At 42.0% G+C, this 23,387-nt stretch overlaps 1 protein-coding gene across 29 annotated transcripts in view; it reads right to left on the reverse strand.

The window, feature by feature from the left end:
• LOC124040314 (neurexin-1a) overlaps nt 1-23,387 on the reverse strand; it is a 631,581-nt gene that overhangs the window by 347,353 nt on the left and 260,841 nt on the right. For all 29 annotated transcript variants that reach the window (XM_046357404.1, XM_046357403.1, XM_046357410.1 and 26 more), the window contains 2 exons: nt 22,902-23,032; nt 22,473-22,725 (listed from right to left, as the gene is read on the reverse strand). In XM_046357404.1, coding sequence (XP_046213360.1) covers nt 22,473-22,725; nt 22,902-23,032 — 384 coding nt within the window. The remainder of the gene's footprint in view (nt 1-22,472; nt 22,726-22,901; nt 23,033-23,387) is intronic.

Consider the following 23,387-nt stretch of genomic DNA (forward strand, 5'->3'; position numbering starts at 1 on the left):
ATACATGTTTTTATTTGTATTATTATTATTATTTTTTGTGTGTTTTTTTGGGGGGGGTCAATTATTTTAGGAAGACTGGCTTCCCTTGGCATCCATGAATAAATGCCACTGGTCTCCATTCTCCAGTGTTTCTCCAGACCCCTGTCTCTGAATATCTAATGTCCCCATTCCCCAGTGTTTCTCCAGACCCCTGTCTCTGAATATCTAATGTCCCCATTCCCCAGTGTTTCTCCAGACCCCTGTCTCTGAATATCTCATGTCTCCATTCCCCAGTGTTTCTCCAGACCCCTGTCTCTGAATATCTCATGTCTCCATTCCCCAGTGATTCTCCAGACCCCTGTCTCTGAATATCTCATGTCTCCATTCTCCAGTGTTTCTCCAGACCCCTGTCTCTGAATATCTCATGTCTCCATCCTCCAGTGTTTCTCCAGACCCCTGTCTCTGAATATCTCATGTCTCCATCCTCCAGTGTTTCTCCAGACCCCTGTCTCTGTATATATCATGTCTCCATCCTCCAGTGTTTCCCCAGACCCCTGTCTCTGAATATCTCATGTCTCCATTCTCCAGTGTTTCTCCAGACCCCTGTCTCTGAATATCTCATGTCTCCATTCCCCAGTGTTTCTCCAGACCCCTGTCTCTGAATATCTCATGTCTCCATCCTCCAGTGTTTCTCCAGACCCCTGTCTCTGAATATCTCATGTCTCCATTCCCCAGTGATTCTCCAGACCCCTGTCTCTGAATATCTCATGTCTCCATTCTCCAGACCCCTGTCTCTGAATATCTCATGTCTCCATCCTCCAGTGTTTCTCCAGACCACTCAGTCTGAATATCTTAGTGTACACTACTGAGGAAGGAGGAAGTAGACAGACCGGCTGGTAAATTTAGAGAAGATAGAAACAACATGCCAACTTGGTGGAAAGATTGACAGAGAGAGGGGAGAGAGAGAGAGAGGGGGGAGAGAGAGGGGGAGAGGGAGGGAGAGAGAGAGAGAGGAGAGCGAGGGGGGAAGAGATAGAGATATGCTGGTTCATTGGATTTTTTAAATCTATCATTATCAACAGATTGATGGAAACATAGAGAGACATGGAGAATATTGCCAGTTCCAAGGCCAGAGAGGTGGCTATTATCCTGGGCCAAAATCTAATGTGGCCCTCCCCCTGCCTGGAGCTGAGTCTGTAAAACAGCTTTATCTGAGCCCTGCTGCCTGTAGAAGACCACTGTCAGGATATGGCACTGTCATGTCCTCTCACTGTAGAGGATACTACACTACACTGTCCAATCAACCACACACACACATACAAACATTTTAGGAAAAGGTTTAAATGAATCAGACATCAATTTTATCTTTCCCGGCCTGAATGCATCCCAAATGTCCTCCTGAACGCATCCCAAATGTCCTCCTGAACGCATCCCAAATGTCCTCCTGAACGCATCCCAAATGTCCTCCTGAACGCATCCCAAATGTCCTCCTGAACGCATCCCAAATGTCCTCCTGAACGCATCCCAAATGTCCTCCTGAACGCATCCCAAATGTCCTCCTGAACGCATCCTAAATGTCCTCCAGAACGCATCCCAAATGTCCTCCAGAACGCATCCCAAATGTCCTCCTGAACGCATCCCAAATGTCCTCCTGAACGCATCCCAAATGTCCTCCTGAACGCTTCCCAAATGTCCTCCTGAACGCATCCCAAATGTCCTCCTGAACGCATCCCAAATGTCCTCCTGAACGCATCCCAAATGTCCTCCTGAACGCATCCCAAATGTCCTCCTGAACGCATCCCAAATGTCCTCCTGAACGCATCCCAAATGTACTCATGAACGCATCCCAAATGTACTCATGAACGCATCCCAAATGTACTCATGAACGTATCCTAAATCTCCTCCTGAACGCATCCTAAATCTCCTCCTGAACGCATCCTAAATCTCCTCCTGAACGCATCCTTAATGTCCTCCTGAACGCATCCTAAATGCCCTCCTGAACGCATCCTAAATGTCCTCCGTAATGCATCTGAAATTTCCTCCTGAACACATCCTAAATGCCCTCCCCTCATTTGCTTCTCTCTCTAATCCATCCAGTTTCAGTTGGTAATTAGATATTGTATTAAATATTGTTGTAGCAGAGAGAGAGCGGAGGGTGGAGGTGGGTGCCCAGATGGTAGGGAAGGGGCAGACTGTATCTGTGTGCATTTGTGTATTTGTGTGTGTCTGTATGTGTACCCATATGGTAGGCAAGGTGCAGTGCAGTACAGGCACATCTCATGGTGAATGACAGACTGGGTGTTGAATGCAGTGTGTGTGTGTCTTCTGCTATTCAAAATGGGTCTCGTTGCGGCATCGCTCGTTGCTCGTTTCCCTTCTTCTCCTCCCTCCTTTTCCTCTGCCTCTTTTCCCGTGTGTGTGTGTGTGTGTGTGTGTGTGTGTGTGTGTGTGTGTGTGTGTGTGTGTGTGTGTGTGTGTGTGTGTGTGTGTGTGTGTGTGTGTGTGTGTGTGTGTGTGTGTGTGTGTGTGTGTGTTCCTCCCACACCATATGCAGTAGCTGTGTTTAGCCACCGGGTGGTATGGTACACCATGCATGGAGATGTGAAGGCTAATTCTTCTGACAGCTCTTTCTGCCTGCTAGCTACACACTCATACACACACATACACATCTACAGACACATATACCCACGTACGCACAACCACACATCATATGAGGGTGGTGGGACGGGCTCATAGTAATGGCTTGAACGCAATTGATGGAATTGTATCAAACTCAAACATTTCTTTAGCTGCCTTTAGAAAGTAAAGAATCCCTTTGAAAACATGTGGCATCGATATGAGTCAAAAACAGTTATTCTACCAGTCTCAACGTCAACAGTGAAGAGGTGACTCCGGGATGCTGGCCTTCAAGGCAGAGTTCCAGTGTCTGTGTTATTTTGCCCATCTTAATCTTTTCTTTTTATTGGCTAGTCTGAGATATGGCTTTTTCTTTGCAACTCTTTGCCTAAGGCCAGCATCCCGGAGTCGCCTCTTCACTGTTGACATTGAGACTGGTGTTTTGCTGCCAGTTGAGGACTTGTGAGGTGTCTGTTTCTCAAACTAGACACTCTAATGTAAATGTCCTCTTGCTCCTCTTGCTCAGTTGGGCATCCCACTCCTCATTCTATTCTGGTTAGAGCCAGTTTGTGCTTGTCTGTGAAGGGAGTACAACACAACGTTGTACGAGATCTTTAGTGTCTTGGCAATTTCTCACATGGAATACCCTTCATTTCTCAGAACAAAAATAGACTGACGAGTTTCAGAAGCAAGTTCTTTGTTTCTGGCCATTTTGAGCCTGTAATCGAACCTAAAAATGCTGATGCTCCAGATACTCAACTAGTCTAAAGAAGGACAGTTTTATTGCTTCTTGAATCAGGACAACAGCTGTGCTAACACAATTGCAAAAGGGTTTTCTCATAATTAATTATCCATTTAAAATGATCAACTTGGAGTAGCTAACACAACGTGCCATTGGGTCTCTGTACGTCTACTGTATGTAGATATGCCATAAAAAAAAATCTGCCGTTTCCAGCTACAATGGTCATTTACAACATTAACAATGTCTACACTGTATTTCTGATCATTTTAAGGTTATTTTAATAGACAAATGTTTTGTTGTTTTTTTAAAAACAAGGACATTTCTAAGTGACCCCAAACGTCTGAACGGTAGTGTATTTATATTTATTTTTTATTTATTTCATTATTATTATTTTTATGTACAATTACGTAAGGAATTAGGTAAAAAATTATGTGAAAAATATACTGAAATTTAGAACCTTAACTGCCTTGATCAAGGCACACTTTCTCTGAGATAATTGATTGCTGATGTGCTTACTGGCATTTGTGTTGTACACAGGTGTTGCTCCTCATGCCTGATTGCATTCACACACGTTGCCATTGTGTATTTGTATGCTCTGATGAAGGTCTGGCGAACGAGAGATCAGCCTAATTAAATAGAAAATTGTGCACTGATCCTGAAGGTGCAGAAATTCCTTTTAATTTCATTGTTACTCCTTATCTCCGGCACATCAGCAACCGTGGGGTGTACAACAGATCCTTTCACAATTCAATGCGTTTGATTTACTCCATCCCGGCCATTATTATCAGCTGTCCTCCCCTCAGCAGCCTCCTGTGTCACACACACACAAACACAGGCTCTAGTCTAAAATCTGGAGACATCAAAACAGCTGCAGTGTGCCAGGGTGGCTCCTCCGTTCTGTCTGTCTGCACCACGGCTCCTACTCTCTAGCTAGACAGCTCTAACCGCCGACGCCAGTCACACACATGGCATAATACCAAAGATGATGAGGGGGAGAGCGGGAGGGAGAGATGGAGAAAAGGTGTGAAGAGAGGGCAACAGAAAGAGAAGGAAGGGCCATATGAAGAGAGAAAAAGCTGAGGTGAAACACCAAGATATATCATCTTTGTCATTTTCAATGGAAGCAAAATAAGCATAGTGGGCAGAACAAGCAAGCAGATGGACAGAGCCAAGCAGCGAGCTAGCGAGATTCTATTTGCGCATCCTAGCATGTATTTGCATATATCCGCTAGGGAGCAACTTCTCTAAATTCACCCTTACACTCCTTCTAAACTACACAATATTTAGAAACTTTGGCAAAGGGTCAACAAAATTTGTAACAGATTAAGTTTGGGGGCAGAAAACTGTATTGAGATGGGCTTTTCTTCAATGAGAAAATCAGCAGAATGTCGGCCCAGTTCCATCTCGCTCCATCTTCTCCCACTGTCAGCCACTGGGCTTTCTCTCCTCACCATATTTGGGAGTTAGTGGAAATGCCAACCGGATGCTTCAGATTTATACATCCGGTGAAACATCTGGCTCCTTGTTCAATCTGTGACCAGACTGAAGTGTAATCAGGGTTCAACATACACTGTAATAGAAAACTGTCATTTATATGGACACTTCAGGTATTATCAACAGTAAAAAAAAACGTAAATGTTTAATTGAAGCATACGTAAATGATGGTGCATTGTGAGAACATTACTGTATAGCGAATGGTACTGTAATTCCACCCCACAGAATTCAGTAAAGTACCATATCTTTAGAGTGCTAAACACCTTTTGACCACTAGTGGGTGCATGGTATTATCGTTATAGCATATTTTGAGGCATGCCTTGTCGACGGCTATATTTGTTGCGCCTGTGAGTCAGAATTCTGTACTAATTTAACTGTTAGATGCTTATAGAGCCCATTCAACTTAAACAGTTTTGGGGTCAGATTGGAGGGGCTGCAAGTATCGAACCTTAAATGGTTGTGCATTTTGCTATGTCCTTTCGGTTGGTTTTTCCCTGTAGTCACTGCCAGATTGGAAGCATTTGTTAAAGCCTCTAGAAGTGCAAGTGATATCTAACACCAAATATTCATTCATATGCTCTAATATGTAAACCTAGCAGTAAACCTGCTTGCACAAATTGCTTGTAATTACATTAAAATACTGTGAAATACAAGCCCCACCCCTCGATGAATTTCATTCATTAATTTAGATTACAGTAGAATTTACTTTTTTACAGTATAATATAGTCCAATGTACAGTATTGTACTTTGTGTCATTAAACGGTATTTGCTTTGATACCGTATTTAGTATTTATATTACAGTAGCTGTACGTAGCCTAGTGGTTAGAGCTTTGGACTAGTTGCGAGTTCAAACCCCCGAGCTGACAAGGTACAAATCTGTCGTTCTGCCCCTGAACAGGCAGTTAACCCACTGTTCCCAGGCCGTCATTGAAAATAAGAATATGTTCTTAACTGACTTGCCTGGTTAAATTAAGGTAAAAAAAATAAAAATATATAAAAAAATATGAAAAACAGAACTGTACTTGACACCGTACTGTACTTGACGCCTGTAAGCTACTGTTAAATTCACAGTAACCCCTTCACAATGTACAGGTTTTCCATTAAGTCAATACAAAAGAGTACATATGAATACATATGAATCCAAGTTGGCTCACCTCTTTATCTTCATAACGTGGAAATAACTTGCACCCCAAATGCCCATATTCTCTCTCACTCCATTCAATTCAATTTAAAACCTGTTAGGGATGACGCGAATTTTCGCAGCTTTTCGCAGCTTTTTGTTAAAAATCGCGCAACATTTCAAAGTCCTGCTACTCATGCCAGGAATATAGTATATGCATATGATAAGTATGTGTGTATAGAAAACACTTTGAAGTCTGTGGCTATAATCGTGTCTGTGGCTATAACAGAACGTGTTTAGGAGTAAAAATCCCTGGGAAAACTGTTCACCAAAAACACCAAAAAAATATTTGTCCGCCAGTCAATGTATTGTCTAAGGCGATAGAAAATAGATGAGGTTCCGATTACAATGCCTACAGCTTCCACACGATGTCGCCAGTACTGGCATTTCATGGCTGGTTTATCCTTGGTGAGATGACGTATAGCCACTTCCTGTCTTGGGGTGCACCGGAGGAAGTTATGAAAGTGAAAAAATGGACGATGATTTCAATACTTGCTGCTATCGAATACAGATCGCCCCGTGATCAATTTGATCGATTATTAACATTTATTAATACCTAAAGTTGGTTTACAAAAGTAGTTTGAAGTGATTTGTAAACGTTTATAGGCAACTTTTTTAATTTTAAAAAGTGACGTTGCGTCTTGTAAAGGTGAATTTTCCTGGATCAGACCGGCCTTCATAAAATGACATTTTGGGTATACAATGACTGATTTAATCAGGAAAAAGACCCAATTGTGATGTTTATGGGACATATAGGAGTGCCAACAAAGAAGCTCGTCAAAGGTAATGAATGTTTTATATTTTATTTCTGCGTTTTGTGTAGCGCCGGCTACCGCAAAATATTTTGTTTAGGTCTCGTTCAGGTATTTCGGGGGGTGCATGCTATCAGATAATAGCTTCTCATGCTTTTGCCGAAAAGCATTTTACAAATCTGACATGTTGGCTAGATTCACAACGAGTGTAGCTTTAATTGAGTATCTTGCGTGTGTGTTTTAATGAAAGTTTGAGTTTTATCGAGTACTATAGGTGGCGCTCTGAAATTTCCGCTGATTTGGTTCCTGTACAGGAACCATCCTCCCTAACAGGCTTTATTGGCATGGGAAACATATGTTAACATTACCAAAGCAAAGTGAAGTAGATAATAAACAAAAGTGAAATAAACAATAAAAATGAACAGTAAACATTACACTCACAGACGTTAAAAAAAGAATAAAGACATTTCAAATGTCATATTAAATATATATACAGTGTTGTAACGATGTGCAAATGATTAAAAAAGAGAAAATTAATAAACATAAATATGGGGTTGTATTTACAATGGTGTTTGTTCTTCTCTGGTTGCCCTTTTCTTGTGGCAACAGGTCACAAATCTTGCTGCTGTGATGGCACACTGTGGTATTTCACCCTGTAGATATGGGAGTTTATCCAAATTGGGTTTGTTTTTTAATTATTTGTGGATCTGTGTAATCTGAGGGAAATATGTGTCTCTAATATGGTCATACATTTGGCAGGAGGTTAGGAAGTGCAGCTCAGTTTCCACCTCATTTTGTGGACAATGTGCATATAGCCTGTCTTATCTTGAGAGCCAGGTCTGCCTACGGCGGCCTTTCTCAATAGCAAGACTATGCTCACTGAGTCTGTACATAGTCACATCTTTCCTTAAGTTTGGGTCAGTCACAGTGGTCAGAAATTCTGCCACTGTGTACTCTCTGTTTAGACCCAAATAGCATTATAGTTTGCTCAGTTTTTTTTGTGAATTTTTCCAATGTGTCAAGAAATTATATTTTTGTTTTCTCATGATTTGGTTGGGTCTAATTGTGTTGCTGTCCTGGGCTCATCTCATTCTCTCTCCCTGCCTCCCTCCATTCCTAATTGCCAGTACTACCATTGACAACCCTCTCTCTACCTCTCTTTCGCTCTCTCTCTCCCTCACGTCCTACTGTGTGCCCTCCTTCTCTGTCAGCTCATTAGCAGGGATGGGAAACATTAGACCCGTAGAGTGAGAGGCAAGGAGAGGAAATCATCAGACTGGGTACGTTCACAGCTCTCTCCTCTATGCTCTCTCTCCTTCCCTTCTCCCTCCCTTCCATTGTTCCTTTCTCCCTCCCTCCCTTCTCCCTCCATCTCTTCTCTCTACCTCCCTTCCCTTCTCCCTCCATTTCTTCTCTCTACCTCCCTTCCTTTCTCCCTCCCTTCTCCCCCCTCTCTCTTCTCTCACTCCCTCCCTCCCCCTCACTCACTATCTCTGTTCTCTCTCTCACTCTCTCTTTTTGTTCTCCTATAACCACCACTGTCGCCAAAAAAGCTCCTGAATGATGTATTTCTTAATATTTTTAATATTTCCTAATACTCCTACTGTCATTCACACTACCCTATTCACTGAAACTGAGAGAGAGAGAGAGTGAATGTCCTCTGCCTCTGAAGCCCACAGAGAACAGTGTGTGCATACCGTGTTACAGCTATGCCTGTTCCAACATGGATATATAGACCCGTGCTATTTGATAACTATTTAGTAAAACAATGTTGTAATAGTGGTGAACTATGCTGAAACAATGTACAGGCTGTGTAGGGCCTTACAGAATACATTTACAATACATACTCATTCATGATGGTGCTATTTTGTTTACGATTCCATCTGCGTTTATTGCCCATTTGGTGGGTTTTCTTGTGAAATAATCCTAAACTGTTCAGCTATTTATGTAGTAGGGATGAGCAATTGCAGAATTGAGTGAAAGGAAGTGAAGTTGAACATCTGTTATTTGTGTTACATAACAAAAATGTTGCTGTGTTTCAGATTGAACACCTGCATGTGTTTGAGGTTATGGCGACAAATGGACAGAGTAAAATCACAAACTAAACTAAGTGACTAGAGGTCGACAGATTAATCGGAATGGCCGATTTAATTAGGACCGATTTCAAGTTTTCATAACAAGCGGTAATCTGTATTTTTGGACCCCGATTTGCCCCCAGTTTTTTTTTACACCTTTATTTAACTAGGCAAGTAAGTTAAGAACATATTCTTACTTTCAATGACGACCTGGCAACAGTGGGTTAACTGCCTTGTTCAGGGGCAGAGCTATAGATTTTTACCTTGTCAGCTCAGGGATTCATTTTTGCAACCTTCCGGTTACTAGTCCAACTCTCTAACCACCCCTTCTTACATTGCTCTCCACGAGGAGCCTGCATGGCAGGCTGACTACCTGTTACGCGAGGGCAGCAAGAAGCCAAGGTAAGTTGCTAGCTAGCATTAAACTTATCTTATAAAAACAATCAATCTTAACATAATCACTAGTTAACTACACATGGTCGATGATATTGCTAGTTTATCTAGCGTGTCCTGCTTTGCGTATAATCGATACGGTGCCTGTTAATTTCTCAGTGAATCACAGCCTACTTTGAGAAACAGGTGATTATTTAACAAGCGCATTTGTGAAAAAAGCACTGTCGTTGCACCAATGTACCTAACCATAAACACCAAAGCCTTTCTTTAAAATCAATACACAAATATATATTTTTTAAACCTGCATTTAGTTAATATTGCCTGCTAACATTAATTTCTTATAACTAGGAAAAGTGTGTAATTTCTCTTGTGTCTGTGCAAGCAGTCAAGGTATATGCAGCAGTTTGGGCCGCCTGGCTCATTGCGAACTGTGTGAAGTCCATTTATTCCTACTGATGTAAAGTGTCTCTGTAAACAGACAGTCAAATTGGCTCCAGTGATCTGAGGCGGATGTTGATTGTCACAGCTTGGAGCTAATCAGCCTACAGCCAATCAGAGGGGTCAGGAGGTCAACGCTGGGCCGAAACAGGAAACACAGACAGATGCATGCAAGCGCGGACACACACACACACTTACACACACAGCCTCTGAGCAGTCAGAATGCTGACTGGCCAAAACCAGGAGAGTCACAGTGAGCGAGGACCATGCTGAACTCTGCTGCTTAGCTTGACCACTTTAGCGCGCAGTACAGTAGGCACTAATAGGTTACATCACAGCAACCTGAATCCATACTACCCAATTCATCTACAAATGACAAATGGGACCTGTACAGTACAGTAGCTCATAACACAGAAACTTACTTCCACAAATATATACAAAATCTACAAATATCTCACTTCTTACATCTACAGATACAACAGGAAAAGTGTGACTGACTCCAACAAACTGGCTCCCAAAGAGAAAATGTCAATTGAACAGCATTCCAAATCCTAGACTTTAAGTAGTGAAGGAGATTGGATGTTTTTTGAATGTTGTAGACAACTGGAGAATTAAAATGATTCATGATGCATCACGGAAGATGGAGGGAAAGCATTATATGGGCTGTGTTTCGGGAGGCAGATAGCAAGGCAACACAATTATAATAAACAGAAACGGTATGTGTGTGTTTATCTGTGTGTGTGTGTCATAAACAGCAGCATTTGTCGATAAGGTATCCAGGCCAGTTTGGCATTACAGCAACGCCTCCCCGTAAAAACAAGACGCAGCCGAGTGGGACAAGAGACAGCAGTATCTAATTACATGGTGACAGAATGAAACATACACACGCGTTCAGTCACGCATGCTTACAAACGCACGCACTTCACAAATGCATACAATATTTTGTAGACTAAATACATATTGGGTTCCAATGAAGAAGCAAGGTTATGATTTTTCCTTGATCAATGTCAAACTCAGTTGAAATGCCAAGTGATTGGAAATGAATTGCCAATATGAAATATGGTTATCTTCATTTATATGACACAGAACACCAACACACAGTGCACTAGAACTCTTTATGCTAATTACATATACAGAAACAGTCAAACATTTGGATTCACCTAATCATTCAAGGGTTTTTCTTTATTTTTTACTATTTTCTACATTGTAGAATATTTATGAAGATGTCAAAACGATGAAATAACACACATGGAATCATGTAGTAACCAAATCAACTTATATTTTAGATTCCTCAAAGTAGACACCCTTTGCCTTAATGACACCTTTGCACAGTCTTGGCATTTTCTCAACCAGCTTCACCTGAAATGCTTTTCCAACAGTCTTGAAGGAGTTCCTATATATGAAGAGCACTTGTTGGCTGCTTTTCCTTCACTCTGTGGTCCAACTCATCCCAAACCATCTCAATTGGGTTGAGGTCGGGTGATTGTGGAGGCTAGGTCATCTGATGCAGCACTCCATTGCTCTCCTTCTTGGTCAAATAGCCCTTACACAGCCTGGAGGTGTGTTGGGTCATTGTCCTGTTGAAAACAAATGATAGTCCCACTAAGCCCAAATCAGATGGGATGGCGTATCGCTGCAGAATACTGAGGTAGCCGTGCTGGTTAAGTGTGCCTTGAATTCTAAATAAATCACTGACAGTGTCACCAGAAAAGTACCCCCACACCAACACACCTCCTCATCCATGCTTCACAGTGGGAACCACACATGCAGAGATCATCCGTTCACCTACACTGCGTCTCACAAAGACACGGCAGTTGGAACCAGAAATCTCAAATTTGGACTCATCAGACCAAAGGACAGATTTCCACAGGTCTAATGTCCATTGCTCAGGTTTCTTGGCCCAAGCAAGTCTCTTCTTATTATTGGTGTCTTTGCAGCAATTTGACAATGAACGCCTGATTCAAGCAGTCTACTCTGAATAGTTGATGTTGAGATATGTCTGTTATTGAACTGTGTGAGGCATTTACTTGGGCAGCAATTTCTGAGGCTGGTAACTCTAATGAACTTGTCTTCTGCAGCAGAGGTAACTCCGGGTCTTCCATTCCTGTGGTGGTCCTCATGAGAGCCAGTTTCATCAGAGTGCTCGATGGTTTTTGCAACTGCACTTGAAAAACTTTCAAAGTTTTTGACATTTTCCGGATTGACTGATCTTCATGGCTTAAAGTAATGATGGACTGTCATTTCTCTCTGCTTATTTGAGCTGTTCTTGACATAATATGGACCAAATAGAGCTATCTTCTGTATACCACCCCTACCTCACAACACAACTGATTGGCTCAAAAGTATTAAGAGGGAAATACATTCCACAAATTAAATTTTAACAATCACATGTGTTAATTGAAATGCATTCCAGGTGACTACCTCATGAAGCTGGTTGAGATAATGCCAAGAGTGTGCAAAGCTGTCATCAAGGCAAAGGGTGGCTACTTTGAAGAGTCTCAAATATAAATTATATTTTGATTTGTTTAACACTTTTTTGGTTACTACAGTACATGATTCCATATGTGTTATTTCATAACTTTGATGTCTTCACTATTATTCAACAATGCAGAAAATAGTAAAATAAAGAAAAACCTTTGAATGAGAAGGTGTGTCCAAACTTTTTACTGGTACTATATGTCTTATTCACAGCAAATGGGCATCCTTGGAGACTCTCAAACTGTCATTTTCTCTCTATCCCTCTACCTACTAATAGTTCCCCTCCTCCCTACACCTCAGATAGGTGGGAGAAAGAGGAGGGAGAGAGATGATATTGCACTCGGAGTCCGGTCATGAGTGAGTGGTTTAATGAGCCAAATTGTTAGCAGGGGAAGACAGCCATTTTACAGTGCAGTTTAGGAGGCCTATACTTTCACTCACAGGGGGCTGCTAGGGGAGGACGGCTCATAATAATACCTGGAATGGAATAAATGGAATAGTATTAACCACATGGATACCACGTGTTTGGTGAATCTCATAGCATTCCACTGATTCTGTTCCAGCCATTACTATGAGCCCGTCCTCCCCAATTAAGGCGCCACCAACCTCCTTTGCCATCACTGTAGCTATGCCCCTCATTCCCTCATTCTCTCTCTCTGTCTATCACACTATGTCTCTCACTCTCTCTCTCTCTCTCTCTCTCTCTCTCTCTCTCTCTCTCTCTCTCTCTCTCTAGTCGGAGTGCATGCTGGGAGTGAGTCGTCAAACAGGAGTGATTGTGAGAGCGAATGGAATTTATTTTCACTCTATCGGGTTTTGGTATGTGTGTATATATATATATATATATATATATATATATATATATATATATATATATATATATATATATTGATTAGTTTAGTTGTTTTAAGGGTATCTTGTTTAAATATCACTAAGCACGTATAGGGGTGGTGGGATCTTTGAGGTTGCTTTTTCGCGAGGGCACAACCAGCGGGTGGGGCTGGTTGCTATGGCCACTCGTGGAAGTGTAGAGTTTGAAAAACTTAGTCGGAGGCATGGAGTAAAGATTCCTGCTGCGGCCGGGTGTTCAGTGGAAGAATGTAGCTTGGCTGTGGGTGCTATCATTGGGTATGATAGCATCAAATCAGCCTCAAGGATGAATAGCGCGGTAGTGATATTCTTAGATTCAATTGAAAAGGTGAATAAGATAGTTGAGACGGGTGTTGTGTTGCGGGAGACACAGACACCGGTATTTCCGCTTATGAATCCGGCTAAGAAAGTTATGCTTTCTAACGTGCCACCATTTGTTAGAGATGAAGTGTTGGAGCGAGAGTTATCTCACCATGGTCAAATCGTATCTACAATAAAGAAGGTTCTTTTTGGATGCAAATCTCCGTTGTTGAAACATGTCGTGTCTCATAGGAGACAAGTGCATATAATTTTAAAAAAGGACGGAGATGAACTGAATTTAACGTTCAGCTTTAAGATTAATGGATTTGATTATGTCTTCTATGCATCTACTGAATCAATGAAATGCTTTGGCTGTGGAAGAGAGGGGCATTTGGTACGTAGTTGTCCCGAGAATGAGCCCGCTGAGCCTGGTAGCTCTAGTGCGGGTGAAACTAACGCACTACCGCAAAGGGATGAACATGCTAAGGGTGCAGGGGAAGAGAGAAGGTGGGCAGATGTGGTTGGAAAAGTAGGAGAGGAAGGCATTGTGGATACGGGGGCAATTGTGGTAGATCAGAACAAAGAGGGAGGGGAAACAGTAGGTGTGATTGTGACTGCCGTCGCTGAGGTGGTGCTGGAAAATGAAATTGGAGGTCAAGAGGAGATTGAAATAACGGAAAAGGAAGCGGATGTTTTCAAAACACCGAGGAGTAAAAGGAAGAATTTAAGGGGTGGTGAAGGGTCTAATTCTAAGAGAAAGGTAGAGATTGATAGATCAGTTGAAGATGAACAAGGTGTAGAGATGGTGGTGTTCTCTTCTGGGGAGGATAGCGAGAGTGAGTCATCTGACGTGTCACAACAATATAGTGAGATAAATGGGGTGGAAGGGAGGTATGGGATCGAGAAGATACGTCAATTTCTGAAGTTGACAAAAGGGAAGAAATATATGCAGGATTACAATGTAACTGATTTTTTCCCTGAACGTGAATTGTTTATTGAATCAGCAAAGTTTCTGATGTCAAAAATTACAGGGGGAAGTTTGAAAAGCCCTGAAATTGCTAGACTCAAGAAAGTGGTCACAAGAGTGATAAGTGATGTAAATTCTAAAGAAAATGAAAGAGTTCAGTTGCAGTTTTAACTCTGTAAAGAGATGTGGTGGCTGTATCTTCCTCTGTATATTTTTTTAAATCCATGAGCAGTTTTAAGATTTCTTCTTTAAACGTAAATGGGGCAAGAGATGTTAAAAAAAGAGCCATGGTGTATGAGTTAATTAGGGGAAAGGGAAGTGACATACATTTTCTACAAGAAACGCATAGTAATTTGGAAAATTACTAAAAAGGAGTGGGGGGAGACAGTGGTGTGTAGTCATAAAAACTCAAAAAGTGGGGGTGTGGTTATCTTGTTCTCAAAAGCGTTTTTGCCTTTGTCATATGAGGTTGAAGAGGTAGTTGAGGGGAGGTTATTAAAAGTTAGAGCAAGGTATGAAAACATCACTATGTGACTGATAAATGTATATGCCCCAGTGGTGACAGTTGAAAGGGTATGTTTTTTAGAGACATTATCAAATACCATTGAGAAATGTAACAAAGAAGATTGTTTGTTTATTTATTGCTGGGGATTTTAACTGCACAGTTACCGATTTAGATAGAAATCACCAAGAACCTCATATAGCCTCAAGGACTTTTTTAAAACGCCTCATTGTAACATATGAACTGTGTGATATTTGGCGGAGTCAACATGGAGGAACAAGGCAGTACACCTGGGCGCATGTGAGAGAGAACATCATCTCTATGGCCAGGTTAGATAGGTTTTATGTTTTTGAGCATCAATCTCAGGTCTGTAAATCAAGTGTGATAACCCCAGTGGGATTTTCTGATCATTGTTTAATAACAGAGGTGGTGTTCATTAACGATGTAAAACCCAAAAGCGCATACTGGCATTTTAATATAACTTTATTGAGTGATGCTCACTTCAGGAACTGTTTCAGTTTTCTCTGGGAGAGGTGGAGGTCTCAAAAGGCCAGTTTTGTATCCCTTCAACAGTGGTGGGATATAGGGAAAATCCAGATTCAACAATTTTGTAATCAATACACGAGGAATGTCACCAAGGATATCACCAGATCAATGAAAGCCCTAGAGATTGAAATAGTGGAACTCATGACGTTGGTTGAGACGACAGGAGATCGAGGCCATACTCAGGCCCTCAAGAGGAGAAAAGCTGCATTGGCAGACCTGCTGGGTATCAAAGCACAGGGGGCATTGGTGAGAAGTACGTTTCCGGGAATATCTGAAATGGATGCCTCATCCAATTTTTTCTTTGGTTTAGAGAAAAAGAATGGTCAAAGAAAAATTATTCTTTGTCTCAAATCAGCTGTTGGACAAGAGCTCACTAGCCCTAGTGAAATTAGAAAGAGGGCAGTAGAGTTCTATGCTGAGCTCTACAAGTGTGAGTACAAAGAGGATAAAACAGTGACACAGCAGTTCTTTGATGGGCTCCCAAAGGTGGCTGCAGAAGCTCAGGTTGAGCTTGAGCAACCATTGTCTTTGCAGGATTTATACACTGCATTAAAAGGCATGGAAAATGGAAGGGCACCAGGCATTGATGGGCTTCCCGTTGACTTTTTTAAGTCTTTTTGGGCTAAGTTGGGAGAGGATTGGTTAGAAGTAGTTAATGATAGTTTAACCAGAGGGTTACTACCAATAAGCTGCAGAAGGGCTGTCCTCACCCTACTGCCCAAAAAGGGTGACCCGAGGGAGGTGAAGAACTGGAGGCCGGTGGCTTTATTGTGCACTGATTATAAGATATTGTCAAAGGCTTTGTCCAACAGGCTGAGGGAGGTGATGGGGCAAATCATACGTACGGATCAGTCCTACTGTGTTCCTGGCAGGCAGATAGGGGATAACATTTCTCTGATTCGTGATTTTTTGGACGTCTCTAGGGCTATTGGGTTGGATGCTGGTCTAATTTCAATTGATCAGGAAAAGGCATTTGACCGAGTTGAACATCAATATTTATGGCACACGTTTGAGGCCTTTGGGTTCAGCTCTGGTTTTATTGCCATGATAAAGGTGATATATGGTGACATTGAAAGTGTATTGAAAGTTGACGGTGGTTTGAGTGCTCCTTTTAAAGTGTGTAGAGGTATTAGGCAGGGATGTTCTTTGTCAGGAATGTTATATGCCATTGCTATAGAGCCACTACTAAATATCATTAGAAGTCGCATTGCAGGAGTGTACTTTTCAGAGGATATTCCTCCTATTCGTCTCTCAGCCTATGCTGATGATGTAGTTGTGTTAGTGAAAAATCAAGCGGAGGTGGATAGCTTGAGTCTAATGGTTGATCGTTTTAGGGGAATATCCTCTGCAAAGGTAAATTGGGAAAAGAGTTGTGCTTTACAGATTGGAGAATGGTCTGGAGGGATCATGGCTTTGCCAGGGGGGCTAGAATGGTGTAAGGGAGGTTTTAAGTATCTTGGAGTGTACCTAGGAGATGAGGGGACTATGGAAAAAAATTGGAGTGGGGTGGTTGAAATGGTGGAAGGGAGGATGAGGAGATGGCGTTGGTTACTATCTCGTATGTCATATAGGGGGCGCACTATTATAGTTAACAATGTGATTGCCTCTGCACTGTGGCATCGGTTGTCAGTTTTAGAACCACCATCTGGCCTTCTGGCTAAGATACAAACAATTATTGTGGATTTCTTTTGGGATAAATATTACTGGGTTCCACAAAGTGTTTTGTATTTGTCAAAAGAGGAGGGGGGACAAGGTCTTGTACATCTTGCTAGTAGTAGGGCTGCTGCTTTCCGGTTTCAGTTTATTCAAAGGTTGCTTTATGGACCGGAAAATGTGGTGTGGAGAGGGGTAGCAGGTCTTATATTACAGCGGGTTGGAGGATTAGGTTTAAAGAAGGCTTTATTTCTGGTTGATAGTAGCCAGATTTCTAGGGAGGGAGTACCTCCGTTTTACAGAGGCCTTGTCAGAGTGTGGAGCATAATGAAGGTGACCAGAGGAACTTCAGTGGAGTCGGTGCATTGGCTGTTGGAGGAACCTCTGGTGTATGGGGCAAGACTGGATTGTACAACTGCAGCTGTTCCACATTTCTCCAAGATTCTGGTGAAGGGGAAAATCATCACCTTAAAACAGTTAATGGCCATGGCTGGGCCCGCCTTAATGGATGGAAGACGGGGGGCAGAACATTTGGGGATGAGGTCGGAAAGGATTGTCGGACAAATGCTGGGGAGCTGCAGGAAGGCTCTGTCAGCGGAAGAATGGGGTATGCTTAGTAGTCACAAGAAGAAGGTACAAGATGAAGACGTCTCATTTCCAAGACTAGGGATTACACCAAATATCCCAGAGTCAGAAAGAAAGGCGTTATTGCTGGATTTGAGAGTGTTGGAGGAGGTGGGTTTGGATGAGGTGAATGGGAAGGACTTGTATAGGGGGTGTGTCAAGGTGTTGAATAAAGATAAATTGAAAAATAGAAAAGACACTCCATGGAGGGTAAAATTGGGCATTGATGACAAGGTAAAGCCAGCATGGAGAGCACTGTACAAGCTACCGTTACAAAAGGGTACTGGTGATATGCAATGGAGGGTTTTACATGGCATCATTGCAGTTAATGTTTTTGTATTTGTTATTAAAACAGATGTTAGAGATGGATGTCCTTTTTGTAATATAAGAGAAACCATTTTTCACTGTTTTATGGAGTGTGAGAGGATAAAACCTCTATTGGAAATGCTGGAATCTTTGTTTAAAGCTGTAGGGGAGTTTTTCAATAACACTGTTTTTATTTTGGGGTTTCAATATAGTAAACAACAGAAAAGAAAATGTCGAATGTTAAATTTGATTTTGGGACAAGCAAAGATGTCAATCTTTGTGAGTAGGAAACATAAAATAGAAAGGGGATATGGGCAGGATGTAACGATGTGTTTTTAAAGGATTAGTGAAAGCAATAATAAAAGTAGATTTTGAGTTCTTTTCAGCTGTAAAAGATTTCCTATTATTTGAGGAGAAGTGGGCCTACGAAGGAGCGCTTTGTTTTGTAGAGGAGGGGAAATTATTTTTTGCTGATGAAATAAGTTGAATGTATATGTTATGTATTTATTTTTGTTTAGGAATAACATTTGTTGTTTAATTTCTGAAAAGGTAGTGTGTCATTATTTATGTTAACACTTGAGTAAAAAATAAAGGTTTTCTAAAACTCTCTCTCTCTATCACACTATGTCTCGCACTCTCTGGCTCTCGTTCTCTCTCTCTCTCTCTCTCTCTCTCTCTCTCTCTCTCTCTCTCTCTCTCTCTCTCTCTCTCTCTCTCTCTCTCTCTCTCTGTCTATCACACTATGTCTCTCCCTCTCTGGCTCTCGTTCTCTCTCTCCTCTCTCTCTCTCTCTCTCTCTCTCTCTCTCTCTCCCTCTGTCTATCACACTATGTCTCTCCCTCTCTGGCTCTCGTTCTCTCTCTCTCTCTCTCTGTCTATCACACTATGTCTCTCACTCTCTGTCTCTCGTTCTCTGGCTCTCTCTCTCTCTCTCTCTCTCTCTCTCTCTCTCTCTCTCTCTCTCTCTCTCTCTCTCTCTCTCTCTCTCTCTCTCTCTCTGTCTATCACACTATGTCTCTCACTCTCTGGCTCTTGTTCTCACTCTTTCCTCCTTTTCTTTCTCTTTTTTCTTTCTTTCTTTCTTTCTTTCTTTCTTTCTTTCTTTCTTTCTTTCTTTCTTTCTTTCTTTCTGTGATGATGTGAACATATCCTCTCTTAAGCCTGATTGTGCTAAATGTGTATTTTATGTGTTTATTTGTGTTTATGGCCCTGTTTTCTACCACCATTTCATTTTAACCAGTTAATTGCCTTTCATTGAATGTGTGTGAGCAACATTTGAATATCAGCACAGGTTGGCTAATTGCTAATTGTAGGCTCCTCCAAACTAATCGACCTAGTGAGCTACATGTGTTTAATGTTGGTGGGCGAGTACCAGAGGCAGATAGAGATAAGCACGGACAGACCAGTGAAGATGTTGATTTTATTCTTGGTCTTAGTCTTTTAACGCTGCTGTGTTTTGTATTCATCTATTTATTGAAAATAAATCTTATCTTTATCATATTTTTGAAGAAATGATTCCTGACTGTTAGTCATGTGACGGGCATCAGTCAGCTTTTCTATCTCTCTCACTCTTCATCCCCATCCCCAACATATATATTTAGGATTCACATTCTGTTGTTTGCTTTCTTGAAGTTGGTAACTTATGGCCTGCTATTAAATAGTCCAACTGACCGGATCCTCCTTCAGTACCATGCAGCCCAGAGTGTCCACTATACACACACACACACACACAGAAGCAGGGAGGTGGTGTCTCCTCTCTCTCCTTTGACAAAGCATCCCAAATCTGCAGCGTGTGTAATGAACGGCTTAAATCCCTTCTCTTTTAATGCAGCCTTTGATGTCAATTATATTCACATTTCATTCTGATGCCCTCCTCCCCTCAATTCTCCTTTCTCCACCACCTCTAAATCCCACACCTGCTTCTTTTTTCCTCCACAGGACAGAGCACAGCGGGGTAAAGTAAGGCTAGTGAGAGAAGGGATCTACGTTCATAACCTGAATTGTAAACTGACGTCCTGAGGGAAGTGTACACACACCCACCAAACAACTTGGAGTCCAGCAGAATATAGAAATAAACACGGCCAGCCAACTAGTCAGGGCTACGATACAGAGACCTTTCAACAAACTAGTCAGCGCTACGCTACAGAGACCTTTCAACAAACTAGTCACAGAGACCTTTCAACAAACTAGTCAGCACTACGCTACAGAGACCTTTCAACAAACTAGTCAGCGCTACGCTACAGAGACCTTTCAACAAACTAGTCACAGAGACCTTTCAACAAACTAGTCAGCGCAATGCTACAAAGACCTTTCAAAAAACTAGTCAGCGCAATGCTACAGAGACCTTTCAACAAACTAGTCAGCGCTACGCTACAGAGACCTTTCAACAAACTAGTCAGCGCTACGCTACAGAGACCTTTCAACAAACTAGTCAGCGCTACGCCACAGAGACCTTTCAACAAACTAGTCAGCGCAATGCTTCAGAGACCTTTCAACAAACTAGTCACAGAGATCTTTCAACAAACTAGTCACAGATATCTTTCAACAAATGAGTCACCGCTATGCTACAGAGACCTTTCAACAAACTAGTCAGCGCTACGCTACAGAGACCTTTCAACAAACTAGTCAGCGCTACGCTACAGAGACCTTTCAACAAACTAGTCACAGAGATCTTTCAACAAATTAGTCAGCGCTACGCTACAGAGACCTTTCAACAAACTAGTCAGCGCAACGCTACAGAGACCTTTCAACAAACTAGTCAGCGCAATGCTACAGAGACCTTTCAAAAAACTAGTCAGCGCTACGCCAGAGAGACCTTTCAACAAACTAGTCAGCGCAACGCTTCAGAGACCTTTCAACAAACTAGTCAGCGCTACGCTACAGAGAACTTTCAACAAACTAGTCACAGAGATCTTTCAACAAACTAGTCAGCGCTACGCTACAGAGACCTTTCAACAAACTAGTCACGCTACGCTCGCTACAGAGACCTTTCAACAAACTAGTCAGCGCTATGCTACAGAGACATTTCAACAAACTAGTCAGCGCTACGCTACAGAGACCTTTCAACAAACTAGTCAGCGCTACGCTACAGCGACCTTTCAACAAACTAGTCAGCGCTATGCTACAGAGACCTTTCAACAAACTAGTCAGCGCTACGCTACAGAGACCTTTTAACAAACTAGTCACAGAGATCTTTCAACAAACTAGTCAGCGCTACGCTACAGAGACCTTTCAACAAACTAGTCAGCGCTATGCTACAGCGACCTTTCAACAAACTAGTCAGCGCAACGCTACAGAGACCTTTCAACAAACTAGTCAGCGCAATGCTACAGAGACCTTTCAACAAACTAGTCAGCGCAACGCTTCAGAGACCTTTCAACAAACTAGTCAGCGCTACGCTACAGAGAACTTTCAACAAACTAGTCACAGAGATCTTTCAACAAACTAGTCACGCTACGCTCGCTACAGAGACCTTTCAACAAACTAGTCAGCGCTATGCTACAGAGACATTTCAACAAATTAGTCAGCGCTACGCTACAGAGACCTTTCAACAAACTAGTCAGCGCTACGCTACAGAGACCTTTCAACAAACTAGTCAGCGCTATGCTACAGCGACCTTTCAACAAACTAGTCAGCGCTATGCTACAGAGACCTTTCAACAAACTAGTCAGCGCTATGCTACAGAGACCTTTTAACAAACTAGTCACAGAGATCTTTCAACAAACTAGTCAGCGCTACGCTACAGAGATCTTTCAACAAACTAGTCAGCGCTACGCTACAGAGACCTTTCAACAAACTAGTCAGCGCTACCCTACAGAGACCTTTCAACAAACTAGTCAGTGCTACGCTACAGAGACCTTTCAACAAACTAGTCTCGCTATGCTACAGAGACCTTTCAACAAACTAGTCAGCGCTACACTACAGAGACCTTTCAACAAACTAGTCAGCGCTACGCTACAGAGACCTTTCAACAAACTAGTCAGCGCTACGCTACAGAGACCTTTCAACAAACTAGTCAGCGCAACGCTACAGAGACCTTTTAAAAAACTAGTCAGCGCTACTCCACAGAGACCTTTCAACAAACTAGTCAGCACCAGAATACAGAGATCTTTCAACAAACTAGTCAGCACTAGAATACAGAGATCTTTCAACAAACTAGTCAGCACTAGAATACAGAGATCTTTTAACAAACAAGTCAGCACTAGAATACAGAGATCTTTCAACAAACTAGTCAGCACTAGAATACAGAGATCTTTCAACGAACTAGTCAGCACTAGAATACAGAGATATTTCAACAAGCTAGTCAGCACTAGAATACAGAGAACTTTCCACAAACAATATTTTATTTTTACACAAGCATTGTCAGAACTGTGTAAACAATCTTGATCTTGATCTCAATCCCAACCTCCAGCAACTAACCAATCAACCAATCAATAAAAACACAGAATGTGTCTAATGTCTATCACAGGAGTCACAAAACTCTTTACCAATAGCCATGCAACAAAACCAGAAACAGATGAAATACAGAGCAAAACTGTTTAAAACCTGAGGTCTTACCCCTCTCACAGGAGCGTCCCAGGTATCCCGTCCCTGAGCAGTCACAGACGTAACGGTTCCATCCCTCCCGGCAGACACCGTTATTCTGACAGGGGTTTGACAGGCACTGCTTGGGCGGCTCTTTAGAGCAGGATGGTTTGACTCCGGTAGCCTTCTGAACCTCGGCCATGCGGCGGACATCTTTACTCTGGCCATCGATGAACAGGTCCCGGATACAGCCCACGTAGCCATAGTTCAGGAGAGCCGTCCACACCTGAAGAAGTGGATTAAACATTGGTTAATAAAATGACAGAAATAGCAGAAATGAAAGTGCACAGACTTTTGTGTGATAATGTAACAGAAATGTATTGTTTGATCTTTCAGAAACTCAACCTAAACGGGTATGTACCCCCCTTTACAATACTGAAATCCAATCCTATCATAACGTACTTCTGTGGGGAAGACCAGGCCTAGTTTATTCTCTGGTAGTCCTCCCAGGTACAGGTTATCATCCAGGTCCAGGATCTCACTCTCTCCTGGGGCCGTGTAGGCCTGGCGCTGGGTGTTGATGGAGATGGTACCTGGGTGGAGACGGGGACAGGGTTGGTGTAAGTATTTTGGGAGGATGAAGTGTTGGGGGATGGATTCAATTCCATTTCAATTCAGTTGATTCGTTATTATGGACAAGATGGATCCTGAATGTAACACACATCAATCAATAAACAACTGTTAATATACTGTATGTTATTCACGTCAACGGAACAGAATGAAACTCCTACTACAGCTGCAAAAACACCAATAGAAACCAGATGAATTACTAAATGGTTTAATACAGATGGAGCAAGAAGTTTAATTACAGGGTTGGGATATTCTTCTTCTGGAATGAATGTTAAACATACCTGGCTTCAAATACTACTCAAAAGATTTCAAATGCTT

This window comes from Oncorhynchus gorbuscha, linkage group LG07, assembly GCF_021184085.1.
Source record: "Oncorhynchus gorbuscha isolate QuinsamMale2020 ecotype Even-year linkage group LG07, OgorEven_v1.0, whole genome shotgun sequence".
Classification (NCBI taxonomy): Eukaryota; Metazoa; Chordata; class Actinopteri; order Salmoniformes; family Salmonidae; genus Oncorhynchus; species Oncorhynchus gorbuscha.